The sequence below is a fragment of the Marmota flaviventris genome, chromosome 17, assembly GCF_047511675.1.
Source record: "Marmota flaviventris isolate mMarFla1 chromosome 17, mMarFla1.hap1, whole genome shotgun sequence".
In the NCBI taxonomy this organism is placed as follows: Eukaryota; Metazoa; Chordata; class Mammalia; order Rodentia; family Sciuridae; genus Marmota; species Marmota flaviventris.
The window spans coordinates 5,683,181-5,697,913 of NC_092514.1; the positions used below are offsets into that span (position 1 = coordinate 5,683,181).

Sequence of the window (14,733 nt, forward strand, 5' to 3'; positions counted from 1 at the left end):
TAGTCTCTTCAGAACTCTATATATTTTATATCATTTCTGTTAGGTTTAATGGCTTAAAAAAACAGGAAACATAAAATTGAGACTTGCTTTAATTTCCTGGGAAAGGGTGTTGCTTGTGGCATACTCCAGTTTCACAGTGAAACTAAGGTATTAAAAGGAACAGGAAAAGAGTTTTGTGAAATGCATCCACTCTGGAGGGAGATCTGGCACTGAATGTTGTGTCTGGCGAGAATTCATACCCTATTTGAATCAAATGTATGATATGTCAAGATCATTGTATTGTCTTGAACAACTAATAAAAAAAAAGAAAACATTTATATCTGCTTTCAGAGATACAAATAATAAGACTGATACTATTTCCCTAAAAAAAAGTCACAAAAGGTAAAAGAGCATAAGATGCACACAGGAACATTTCTGTACCAAGTTAGACAAATGGGTATTACAATTTTCTCCTCTTTTGCACACTCAGTATTTGCTGATGAAGCCCAATATAATTGGTGTTTTCTATGATTAATTGAGTTGGATTTGTTGAAGTAGACCTAGATTAGATTTATAACTTGATTTTGTATTGTCTTTAAGAATCACAGTTAGCCTCCCCAAGTAACTGATTCCTTTGAGCATGTGCTAATATTGATGTATCAAATAATATTACTATCTTAGCATATAGAATATATGCTTCTTTCAAGAAGAATTTAGCTGAAAACATATAATTTCTTTAGAGTGAAATTAAGCCCCCTGTAACATAGAAAATGGAATAGTAATTTTCACGAGTGTATGAGTGTTGCTTTTTTTTTTTCCGCACAAATAATCCAACACACAGGGCTTTTTATTCTCTGAAGAAAAAATCAGGGATATAAAGTGTAGGTACAGGAAAAATATGACAGCCTTGTGTGATTGAATGCAATTAATCCCCAGAGAATACTGTGTAAACACACACTTTTTGAAACAAAGTTTTTTGTCCCTTAATATTTCCTGCAATCTTGTAAAAAATATGTTAGGGTGCAGATTCTTCGCATGAATGCTTTATGGAAAATCATTGAATGCAATTGTTGAAAGATGTAGAATTCTGATTTTATTCCACGATTTGCCTCTGACATAACATCTCAAGTACATATATATCTATACATATACAGTATATCTATTAAATATATATTTATCAAGTATATATACTTTTCAAATAAGTATTTATGAATACTCAAATATATTGAAAGTATAAACATAAAAAATATATTAATTAAATATATATCAAAAATACAGATGCATATTTATATTTAGATATGTATTTATTAAGTATATTTATGTATATTTACATATGTATCAAATATATTCATATATTTATCAAATACATATATTTTATATTTGCATACTTGAGGAGGTATGTCAGAGCAAAACATTGGAAAAAAATTAGAATTCTACATATTGCAACAAACACACACACATTTTAGCTACACTCTTCTTGCTTTAGTGTGGTTTTATATGGAAAGAGCTAATGAAACTCAATGGTACAATAACCACTGGACCTGATCATTTAAAGAAAATGGCACAATGTGTAACTGGGTTAATACCCATAACTCCAAATCAGTTGATTCACATTTCTTCTGATATGGTGTTTGGAAATTATACACTGTCAAAATACAATCATACACATTTATAAGCATGGTTCATGTTTCTTACAGTCATGGTGTTGTTCATACTTCCTAATATCATCAGCTGTCAGTTTATGATCATCTTCAAGTGTGTTCCATGAGATTTCAGCATGAAGAATGTCACTGAAGTAACTGTATTTGTGTTGAGGGGCTTCACTGACAATCCTGAACTGCAGATCTTCTTCTTCCTCCTGTTTCTAGGAGTTTACCTTTTTACTCTCATGGGAAATTTAGGACTCATTGTACTGGTCATTGGGGATTCACGGCTGCACAACCCAATGTACTATTTTCTGAGTGTACTGTCTTCAATAGATGCCTGCTATTCCTCTGTTATCACTCCAAATATGTTGGTAGACTTTTTGTCAAGGGAGAAAACCATTTCATTTGGTGCCTGTGCAGCCCAGATGTTTTTTGCTGTAACCTGTGGAACCACAGAGTGCTTTCTCTTGGCTGCCATGGCTTATGACCGCTATGTGGCCATCTACTACCCACTTCTGTATTCAGTGAGCATGTCACCCAGGGTCTATGTGCCACTCATCTTGGCTTCGTTTGTTAGTGGAATTCTGCATGCTATAACACACACCACAGCCACTTTCAGCCTGTCCTTCTGCGGATCCAACATAATGAACCACATCTTCTGTGATATCCCTCCTCTCCTTGCAATTTCCTGTTCTGACACTTGCCCCAATCAGCTTCTGCTCTTCTACTTTGCTGGCTCTATTCAGTTATGTATTATATTAATCATCCTGATCTCCTATGGTTTTATTCTGTTGGCTATTCTGAGAATACGCTCTGCTGAAAAAAAAAAAAAAGTCTTTCCTACCTGTGGTTCTCACTTAACTGTAGTGTCCATTTTTTATGGTACTGCTGTGTTCATGTATGTGAGACCAACAACCAATTCTGCTTTGGAGCATGACATGGTAGTTTCAATATTTTACACCACTTTTATTTCCATGCTGAATCCGCTCATCTACAGTTTGAGGAACAAAGATATTAAACAAGCAATGAGGAAAGTGTTTGGGAATAATCAACTTATCAATAAAGTCTGTCTTTCATAGTAGAAATTCATTGAACAAATTGAGAATGATACGTTTGACAGTATCATTGAGTTCCTGGAAATATTTGTCTCCTTGTATTGATGTAATTCTACTATTTGTGGATATTTGAAATACTAATTATGTGTGTGTTGTTGTAAATGTGGAATCATCTATTTCCTTTTTGCTATTTTCATACTTATATATGTACACACATATGTATGTACATCAAACTGATACTTACAGGTATTTTGATAGTGGAAAAATACAGGGAAATGTTCCTCTGGTGAGCAAACTCCAGGGATGGGAGGTCACAGGTACTCTGTTTCCCACACTTAGAATGCTCAGCAGTTTCTCCTTGAAGCTAGTAAGATAACTATAAAGGTGCAGTATCTAGTTACTATGGTAATATCCTTGGAGAAAAGGGCTCTGTGTCTTAATTAGCTTGGACTTTGATCTCAGTTATCTAGCATGTGGGATTAAAGGAATACTAGACAATAATGTACTCATGGTACTAACAACCTAATGTAACTTTTGATTTAAATAAACATGACTGTTTGGAGGGGCAGCCACTCATTCTTTCCCTTTCCTGGCTCTGCATCTTGTATTTGTGTCTCCTTTTATTTTTTTTTTAGTTACTAAGTGAAATGTCCAAAACTACAATCAAAAACTTGCATCTGTTTATGTGATTTTTAAATATTCTTTTTATTTTTCTTTCTAAATTATAATGTATGGACTATATTATTTTTATTTATGAATAATTTCATCATATCAACTACCTTAATCAAGTACTATGTTAAACCACAGGAAAAAAGTCACCATTTCCATAAACCTAGGACATTTTCCATGGGATTATAGATAACTGAATGCAGTTCAACACAATCTCCTCTATCCTTATTTCTATGCAACAATCTATTCAATCTATTATTCAGACACCAAAGATAGCATACTCGCATTCCAGAGTCACATCCTTGGCATGACTGGTGAGGGTGAATTTCTTCTTTTATGGTGTCTTCCATAGCATAGACATAAAGCCATTCTTTAATTCCTCACAGACAATTGAAATAGACATCAGCAGTTTCAAGATTATACTTAACTATAAGAACAACAAAATAAAAGCACAATTCAGGGAATAAGGTACAACTGGAGGATAGACTTTTTCTTTTTTATTATTTATTTATTTATTTTTCTTGACATATCATATTTCATACATTTTATTTGAGCACGCATCTGTCATGATGAGATTCACTACAGCCATAGCCCCTGTTCAGCTTTGGCTCTGTTCTCCTTGATTCCACCACTCTGAAAAATCTCTTGCAGATGGCGTGGCTCATTGTTACCCCGGCACAAGAATGAAGATTCTGGGATCCCGTACCATGCTCATCTTTAACTAGCTTCCAATACACCCAGTTTTCACTGTATATATTAAATTTGTTTTAGTAATGCTTTTTCTTTTCTTCCTTCATCTGTCTTTATTTTTCTTAAATTATTTTGTAACCACATTTCCTCTCTCAAGGGTTTCCTTTTTCATTAATTGCAGTAGGACAATACAATTATTACACAGAGTACAACCAAACAATATTTTTCTAAAATGGGATTAAAAAATTTAAATAACACTGTAACAGACAATATAGAATATCCTACTTATTACACATAAGTAAGTGCATCTCAATTATAATGATGAAGATGAATATTTTACATGAATTTATATTAAAGTAGTTTGCATTAAATATCCCTTAATCACCTATAAAATAGAGAATAAGGAATATAAAACAAATGCAAATTGGCCCAGTGTTTTTCACTGGATGTCTGAGGGGAGGAAAGAGATTGTGGTAAGTTGCCTGTATTCATCCTGCTTGACCTGATCCCTGAGTATCCATCATTTTATCCATGACATGGATGTCAAGTCCTGTTCATAATTATCATAGATGTAAATGGATTAAATATTACAATTATAAGTTGTAGAGTGTATAAAGGCATTAAAAAGGCAAGAAACTACTATATGTTCTCTACAAGGGGTTGAGTTTATATCTAAGTAAAGTTGGGTGGATATTGAAGAATAAAATAAGATATCCCATTCAGATGGAATCTAAAGGGAAAAGAAATAGCCATATTTACATCAGAAAAAAATGAATTTAAAATAAGAAGCAACAAAAATACAAAAGGATAATTATAAAAGGATAATGGAGTCAAATAAACTAGAGGTAATAAAAATTCTAAATTTTTTTTCTATATTTTTGGGGGATATGTCTTTGGGTTTATTTGCAAACAATTGCATGACCTTGGGGTTTTCTTTTTTTATTGATTTTTTTTTAAAAATCAATGACAGTTGACTGCATTACTGCCGCAGAATGTTAGAGTCTATAAACAAGTCAGGATGGTGCCTGGCAAATGTTAGAGTCTGTAAACAAGTCTGGATGGTGCCTGGCATTTTGCCAGAGGGAGTGGTTTGTGAAGTAAGGCCAGCAAGCCATTAAGTGTGGAGATTCCTTATTGGTTGACTGATGTATCTAGTTTATGCTAATTAAGATAAGCTGTGCAAAATGTATAAATACCTCTGTTGTTCTACAATAAAGGGCTCCCACTCCTGCTGTATCAATCTACACAAGTTGTTCGTCACCCCCCGGTTATTTTGCTGCAGCCAGACTGTAGCACTTTACAATTCTTATTACGTACATACAGCACAGTTTTTCATATCTCTGGTTGTATATAAAGTATGTTGACACAAATTTGTGTCTTCATACATGTACTGTGGATAATGATGTCTATCACATTCCAGCATCCTTGCTAATCCCCTGCCCCCTCCCACCTCGATGCCCTATCTAGAATTAATCTATTCCTCCCATGCTCCCCCTCCCTAACCCACTAATCAGAGTATCCAAATATATAAAATGTTAGAGTCTGTAAACATGTCAAGATGGCGCCTGACATTTTGCCAGAGGGAGTGGTTTGTGAAGTAACACAAGAGAGCCATTAAGTGTGGAGATTCCTTATTGGTTGACTGCTGTATCTAGTTTATGTTAATTAAGATAAGCTGTGTGGAATGTATATATACCCCTCCTGTCCTTCAATAAATGGCTCCCACTCCTGCTGTATCAATGTACACAAGTTCCTCGTCACCCCCCCTCCCCCATTATTTTGCTGCAGCCGGACTGCAGCAGATGGTGGACAAGGGTGGAAGAATTTCCAGTGTTGCTGAGAACCAGAGGAGACTTCGGATCAAGCTAGCTGCCTGCAGAACTTACCTGGACTGTGATTTAAGCTAGCTGCCTACAGAACTTACCTGGACTGATTTACCTGAACTGTGAGTTAATCTATTGAGACACTGCTTTACCTGAACTGAGACAACAAACTGTAATCTACAACAAATTGTAACTCAGCATCTTTACTAATGGTGTCATTGCTGGTAAAATTTTTCTAAGGGCTTCTTGCATGGAACCATCAATTGGCTTGGTATTATGGCATTTTGTATCCTCCCCTTCTGCTTGTAACAGGTTATTTATCGTGTTTGTGTAAAAACCACTATGGTCGTTATTTAAATTACATAAAAGGGGGAAATGTTAGAGTCTGTAAACAAGTCAAGATGGCGCCTGGGATTTTGCCAGAGGGAGTGGTTTGTGAAGTAACGCCAGGGAGCCATTAAATGTGGAGATTCCTTATTGGTTGACTGCTGTATCTAGTTTATGTTAATTAAGATAAGCTGTGTGAAATGTATATATACCCCTCCTGTCCTTCAATAAATGGCTCCCACTCCTGCTGTATCAATGTACACAAGTTCCTCGTCACCCCCTGGTTATTTTGCTGCAGCCGGACTGCGGCAATAAATAATACAGAAAGATTACAGTGTCTCTTTTCTTCTTTGGATATAATAATAATATTGTAATAAAATAATACTAGGAGAATTTATTTCTCCACTTTCAGCTATGGGTATATTAAAAAGAATGAAAATTTATGAAGAAACAAGAGTTAAAGTGCTCCTTAGACAAAGCAGGCCCAATAGACATCTACCAAAAATTCCATCAAACACTGAGACTGCACAATCATGTTATCATTACATGGAATGCCCTGCAAAATGCATCACATGACCAACTACAGCCAAGTATAACAAATGTTTTAATTTAAATCATATTATCTTTTTTAACCTAAATACAAAAAAAAAAAACTAGAAATCACAGGAAAGAGATACTTTGGACACTGTAAAATTACTTGAAGAAGAAATAACCTACCTTGGAAAAACTAAAGGATCAAGGGAGAACTCATGAAGAAAATGTAAATGTTTCATGAAATAAATTCAGAGACAGATGCAATATAAACAAACAAACAAACAAACAAAAATATGGGATACAGACAACCAGAATGAAGCAGTGAGGTTATACCAAGCAATCCTACATTAAAAAAAAAAAAAAAGAACTCAAGCACCCTATCAGTACATCTCAAAAAACAACAATAAGAAAGAAGGAAAACAAAAGGAACAAAAGGAACTGGACAAATGTTTTAGAAGGAAAACTGATAAAGAGTAGAATGTAAATAAATGAAACTGAGACTAACAGAAAGCAAACAATCAATAAAATGAAGAGCTGTTTCTTCAAAAAGATAAGAAAAATTGACCCACCTGGATTTAGACTAAAAACAGGCATAAAAAGACTTAAATAAATGAAAAAAATGGATGAATAGGGATCAGGAATGTAGCTTAATGGTTGAACATTTGCCTAGGATACACAAGATACTGGGTTCAAACACAGTACTAAAGAAGAAAAAAAATAATTAATGAGAGTTAATCCCACATGACATCTCAAAACTACAAAAAGTCATCAGAGATTTTTTTATGAGCAATTCTCTGTCAGCAAGATTGATAATTTAGAAGAAATGGACAAATTCCTGGATGCACATAACTGATCAAAAACCAACAATGAATTAGGAAGAAATAGAAAATTTGAGTAAACCAGTAAGAAGCAACAAGTTTGAGTAAGGAATGAAAATCTATCATCAATGAAAAGCTCAGGAGAAAACATTTCCCTCTGAGTTCTAAAGAGATAAAAGGTAAATAACTCTTCTTAATTTGTTCCCAGAAATAAAAAAGGCAGAAATTCTTTCTAACACATTCTATGAAGTCAAAAATACTCTGATACTAAAACCACACAAGGACATGGCATAAAAAAGTATTGGCTGATATCCGTAATCCTCAACAAAACTCCAGCAAATCAAATGCAACAGCATATTAAATAACTTTTTCAATATTATCATGTGTGATTATTCTCAGGGATTCAAGAATGTATCAATTTATGAAATTCTCTCTCTCTCTCTCTCTCTCTCTCTCTCTCTCTCTCTCTCTCTTTCTCTCTCTCCATGTATGCAAGTAATGTGTTTCATAAAATAAAAACACTGAACATGTAGGAATAGAAGGGAAGGCACCTCAATATCATGAAAACCACATGGAACTAACCAGTTGCTGATATTATAGTAAAAGGAGGAAAACAGAAATCTTCCTCTCCATGATCTGGAACAAGGGTGCCCACTTCCTCCATTTATATTCACCAGTCAGAGCAACCAGGAAAGAAAAAGCAAAAAGGACACCTGAACTGGAAAAGAAGAAGAAGTGAAGCTGTCAATGTTTGTAGATACCATGATATTTTACATAGAAAATCCAACAGGTTTCATCCAAATACTCTTAGAATTAATAACAATGCAGGAATGTTATGGAACACAAAATCAAAACAAAAAAAAACAGGAGCTTTGCTTTATGACCAAATGGAATCATCTGCAATGCAAATAAGATAGAAGCACCATGCACAAAACCTACAAATATAAATGAAAATCTTGAAACAAAAATCAACAAGCAAATTGAAAAAAATACCTAAAATGAATACTATGAAATATTAACAAATAAATTGAAGTCACAATAAAATTTTTTAAAATCCCATATTCCTAGGCTGGAAGAATAAATGATCTTAAAATGTCCATGTATTCCAAATGATTCCTAGATTAAAGGCAATTCCTGTGAAGATATCACCACACTGATTCACAGAACTAGAAAATGTTGCCCAAGATTTATACAGAAACACACACACATACACACACACACACATCCCAACAGCCAATGCCAACATGACCAAGAAGAGCAAAGAGGAAGTCAGTAGGCTCCCTGATTCAAAATACATTACAAAGCTACAGTAATCAGATGAGCTATATCAGCCTAAAAACAGATCCTCAGTCCAATGGGACAGGATAGAAAGAAATGAGCTCCTATGTCTCAAGCCACATGAGGTTCAAGAGAAGTGCTAGGGACACACATTAGGGAAAAAGTCTTTTTGACAAAAAATTCTAGGAGAAGTGGATATCTGCATTCCAAAAGACAACACTGGTCCCCCACCTCTCTCTCTCTCCTTAGTTACTAAAATCAATTTGAAATGGATTATTAAAGACTTTATTGGGAGATTTGAAAACAAGAAACTACCAGAAAAATACGTAGGAGAAATACTTCAGAACATTGAAACGGGGAAGGATTTCATAAGGAGACCTCAGTGGCATAAAAGAAAATTATAAGTAGATAAATAGAACGATTTCAAACCATAGGTTTCTACAAAGTAAAGGAAATGCTCATTAGTGTAAAGAGACAACCTGTGCAGTGGAAGAAAATACAAGGAACCTGTGCCTATAACAAAGGGTTTGTGTTCTGACTCTATAAAAATGTCAAAAATCAATAGCTAAAAGTCCTAAATAACCCATACTAGAAATACATGATAGATCTACTTTGACATTTCTGGAAACAAGTCATAAAAGTAGAACAGAAAAATTAAAAACTATTCAAATCACTCATCACCTGGGACAGACATTCAAATCAAAACCATAATCAAATGTCATCTCAAAGGACTAAAAGCAATGGTTACCAAAAACAACAAACAAATGAAAAACAAAAAAACAAATGAAAACAAGCTCAGGTAAATACATAAACAAAAGGGAAGAATTGCACTCTGTTGGTGGAATGTTGTCAGAACATGCATTATGGCAAAGTAAAATATCAATCTGCAATGATCTCCAGTCATCCCTCTGCTTTGCACATATAAAGGAAATGAAATCAGCAAATTGAAGAGACTCCAGTGTTATTGGCACCACTGTTCACAATAGCTTCAGCAGGAAGCAACCTAAGTTCTTACCAACAGATGCAGGTATACAGAGTATGCTATATACGTACATAATGGAATGTGATTTGCACAGAGGAAGCAATGAAATGCTTTAATTTGGGGCAACGTGGGTAGAAAAACAGATCATTATGTTATTTGAAACAATATATAAATATATATCTATAAATATCTAACCAGATTTAAATATTATATCATGAATACAAACATAGAAGCACTACATGTTAACCAATTAATATGTATAAGTTTATGTTTTCATGTGTCAGATAAAAATAAATTTATTAACAAAAATAAATAAGTTTTAAAATAAAGTACTGGAATGAAAAATAGATTTTGGGCAACAGACACCATCAGCAAACTAGAAACAGTCAGCACATATGACCACTGATATTCAACAATCATTTCAAGAACACAGGTTTGGCAAAACATAATATCCTCAACAAATGGTTTTAGTGTATCTAAATATCCACATGCAAAATAATGTAGTCAGACTTTCCAATGATACCATATAGGTATATCAACTTAAAATGAATTAAATATTTAAACCTAAGTCCTAAAAAATACAAAAACAAACAAAAAAAAAACCCTCAAAAACAAAATGGCTATAATTTCTTGGTGGCCATATCAGAGTTGAGCAAAAAAGAAAAGTTGAGTGAGACTATATGCAACTAAAAATCTTCTACCAGACAAAGAAGCAATCAGCACAGTGAAAAGGCAAGTGACAAAATGGTATGAAATGAAATATTTACAAAGTGCAATCTATTGTGAACAATATTTCAAACATACAAGGAAGGACTGTGATGACGCTCAGTGGTAGAACACTAGCCCAGAATACGAAAGGCCCTGGGTTAAATCCCCAGCACCACAAAAATAAATACATAAGTAAATAAATAATTAGTAAACAAAAGTCACACCTCAATTGCTACAAAATCAGTTATTTATAAATTATCTAAGGAACTGACTATACTTCATGCAAAGAAGAAAATGGCCAAAAGGTGTGTTCAACATCACCAATATTTAGGGAAATACAAACATAAAATATTTAAAACACAAGTTGGTGACCACTATTCACTGAATAAACAGCATCAGCTTGGCCCTCAGCTAGAATGATTTCCTCTTTGTTATGAATGAATCATTAAACTACTCCGTGGAAACAGAAGATAATTTGGGCATATTCCCTTTGGGACATCTGCTGTGGGTTTCCTCAACAGTTCCTTCAGGGGATGTAAACAGTTTAAATTTGCCACATTTACAATTCACTCAGGCTTATGTTTGCTGATATTTTGGTAAGAGAAAATTTCAGAAATTATGAAGGGTATTTTGGGCATTAGAACCTAGGCTATCAAAGGAAAGTCTGTTACTTGGTACTAGACATTTAAGCTACCAAAGGAGAAGTAATAAGCAGTTTTTTACAGTAGAGATCTCTTATATTCATTAATGTCTAATACAGTAAGATTTCTTCCTAGAAATTTAAATCCAAACTACTTGGAAAAGAAGAAAAGTGGAAAATATTGAATCTATGTTTACTACACAATAAGTGTGCTCCTTACTGCCTGTGTGCTTTCATGCTGATGATGGAGGAAGATAGTTGAAAATAAAGATAATCATGAATCAACACAGGGTAAGAAAATAGGACATTTTCCACTCTGTGGGGTCTTCTTTGTTTATATAATTGTAGAAGGACAGTAAAAGTCACATTCCCACTACACAGTCTTGTAGTCTTTTCAGCTGGCTACTTATTTCATAGCATTTCTTTTAGGTTTAATGGCTTAAGAAATCCTAAAACATAAAATTGAGACTTGCTTTAATTTCCTGGGGAAGGGTGTTGCTTGGGGTAGAGTCCAATGACACAGTGAAGTTCAAATATTATAGGAGACAGGAAAACAGTGTGGCCAATTGAATCCACTCTGGAGGGAGATGAGGCACTGAATGTTTTTTTCTGGTGATTATTATGTGGGAAAGTCCAAAAGGTGAAATAGCATACACAAAAGAATGTTTCTGCACTAAGGGTTTAATGAATGGGTATTATCATTTCTCTCTTCATTTTCAGATTTAGAATTTGCTGATGAAGCCCAAGATAATTTGCCGTTTCTGTCATCAATTGAGATTGGATTTGTAGAGGTAAATCTAAATTAAATTTACAACTGATTTTATACTATCTTCAAGCATCATAGTTGTTTTCCCTTGATAACTGATTCCTTTGAACCTGGGTTAATATTGATGTATTGAAATAATATTACATTTTTGTAGCGTATAGATGACATCCCTGTCTCAAGAAGAACTTAGCTGAAAACAATTTCCTCAAAGCAAAATCCCCCTGGAACAGAAAATGGAAATGTAATTTTTGATAGTGTATAATTTTTTTTTCTTTTTCATAAATAATTAAATTCGCCAGGCTTTTTTACTCTAAAGAGTAATTCAGGGCTATAAAGTGTTGGTACCGGAAAAAATATAATAATCCTGTGTGATTAAATGCTTGTTATTCCCAAAGAATACTCTGTAAAAGCAAACTAATTCACCATATTTTTAACACAAAGCTGTTTGTTTTTACTTTAGTATTGTAAAATACATACTAGCGTACAGATTGTTCAAATGAATGTTTTAACTCAAATCATTGAATGAAATTGTTGAAAGATGTAGAATTCTGATTCTATTACAAAATTCAGATCTGACATAAGATCTCAAGTATGTAGATATCAAATATATATATATATATATATATATAAATAATATGTATATGTATCAAATATATACTAAATTATCAAATACACATTTATGAATATATGAAATTCAAAATACACTTATCAAATATATATATTTATCAAATATATGTTTTGAATATATATATATATATATATATATATATATATATATATACACACACACACACACACACACACACACACACAATATTGGAAAAGGATCAGAATTCTGCATCTTTCAACACACATACACATTTTTGCTTTAATGTTACTTTATATGGAAAGAGTTAAGGGAACTAAGCAATACAATAACAATTTGTCCTGATCATTTAAAGAAACTGGCACAAGTTTGGTTACTTTGTTAACACCCATAACTTCCAAATGATTCCTCAGTGATGGAAATGATCAGTTGATTCACATTATCTTTTGCTGCTGAGAAATTAGACACTGTAAAGAATATATTCATACACATCTATAGGCACAGTTCTTGTTCCTTCCAGTCATGGTGCTGTTCATTCTTTCTTACTAAGGTCCGCTGTCACTCTATGATCATCTTCAAGTGTGTTCCATGAGATTTCAGCATGAAAAATGTCACTGAAGTAGCTGTATTTGTGTTGAGGGGCTTCACTGACAATCCTGAACTGCAGATCTTCTTCTTCCTCCTGTTTCTAGCAGTTTACCTTTTTACTCTCATGGGAAATTTAGGACTCATTGTATTGGTCATTGGGGATTCACGGCTGCACAACCCAATGTACTATTTTCTGGGTGTATTGTCTTCACTAGATGCCTGCTATTCGTCTGTTATCACTCCAAATATGTTGGTAGACTTTTTGTCAAGGGAGAAAACCATTTCATTTGGTGCCTGTGCAGCCCAGATGTTTTTTGCTGTAACCTGTGGAACCACAGAGTGCTTTCTCTTGGCTGCCATGGCTTATGACCGCTATGTGGCCATCTACAAACCACTTCTGTATTCAGTGAGCATGTCACCCAGGGTCTATGTGCCATTCATCTTGGCTTCCTGTGTTGGTGGAATTCTGCATGCTATAACACACACCACAGCCACTTTCAGCCTGTCCTTCTGTGGATCCAACGTAATCAACCACATCTTCTGTGACATCCCTCCTCTCCTTGCAATTTCCTGTTCTGACACTCGCCCCAATCAGCTTCTGCTCTTCTACTTTGCTGGCTCTATTGAGATATGTACTATACTAACCATCCTGATCTCCTATGGTTTCATTCTGTTGGCTATTCTGAGGATATGTTCTGCTGAAGGGAAGCGGAAAGTCTTTTCCACCTGTTGCTCTCACCTAACTGCAGTGTCCATTTTTTATAGTACTGGTTTATTCATGTATGTAAGACCAACATCCAACTATGCTTTGGAGCATGACATGATAGTATTGATATTTTACACCATATTTATTTCCATGCTGAATCCCCTCATCTACAGTTTAAGGAACAAAGATATAAAAGCAGCAATGAAGAAAGTGTTTGGGAGTAATCAACTTATCAATAAAGTTTGTTTTGCTCAGTAGAAATTAATTGAACAAATTGCAAGTTATACGTTTGACTGTATCATAAGAGTTCCTCAAAGTGTTTCTTTCCTGGTATTGTTGTAATTTTCCTATTTGTGGAAGTTTGAAATACAAAATATGGTCATTTTTTTCTTGTGTTGTTGTAAATATGGAATCATTCATTTGATTTTTCCTATATTCATGATTAAATATGTATACACATAAGTATGTACATCCTGTGATACTAAGTTAAATGTCCAAAATTACAAGGCAAACTTGAATTTATTTATGTAATTTTAATATTATTTATATTATTTTCTGTCTAAATTCTAATGTATCAACTATATTAGATATATTCATGTATAATTTTGTCATGTCAACCAATTTGATCAATTACTATGTTAAAACAAAGAAAAGGTGACCACTTTCATAAGCCTAGGACCTTTTCCATGGAATCCTAGGTACCTGAATGCAGTTCAAAGCAATCTCCTCTACCCTTATCTCTATGCAACAATTTATTCAGCCTGTGGTTTACACACCAAAGATAACATGCTCACATTCCAGATGCACACCAATGGAATGATTGGTGAAGGTAAATTTCTTTTTTGGGGGAGAGCAGGTTGGGGACGGTACTGGGGATTGATCTCAGGGACACTTGACCACTGAGCCACATCCAAAGCCTTAATTTGTATTTTATTTAG

General features: G+C 34.1%; 2 protein-coding genes across 2 annotated transcripts; both read left to right on the forward strand.

Moving 5' to 3' along the window:
- The first annotated feature begins 1,644 nt into the window (after positions 1-1,644).
- On the forward strand, positions 1,645-2,704 carry LOC139702417 (olfactory receptor 5T7-like). The gene has a single exon (XM_071603506.1). The coding sequence runs from the start codon at positions 1,757-1,759 to the stop codon at positions 2,702-2,704; it is 948 nt and encodes a 315-aa protein (XP_071459607.1). The 5' UTR covers positions 1,645-1,756.
- Positions 2,705-13,007: 10,303 nt separating this feature from the next.
- Positions 13,008-14,053, forward strand: LOC139702418 (olfactory receptor 5T7-like). The gene has a single exon (XM_071603507.1). It carries the CDS (start codon positions 13,103-13,105, stop codon positions 14,051-14,053), a length of 951 nt encoding a protein of 316 aa, XP_071459608.1. The 5' UTR covers positions 13,008-13,102.
- The last annotated feature ends 680 nt before the right edge of the window (positions 14,054-14,733 follow it).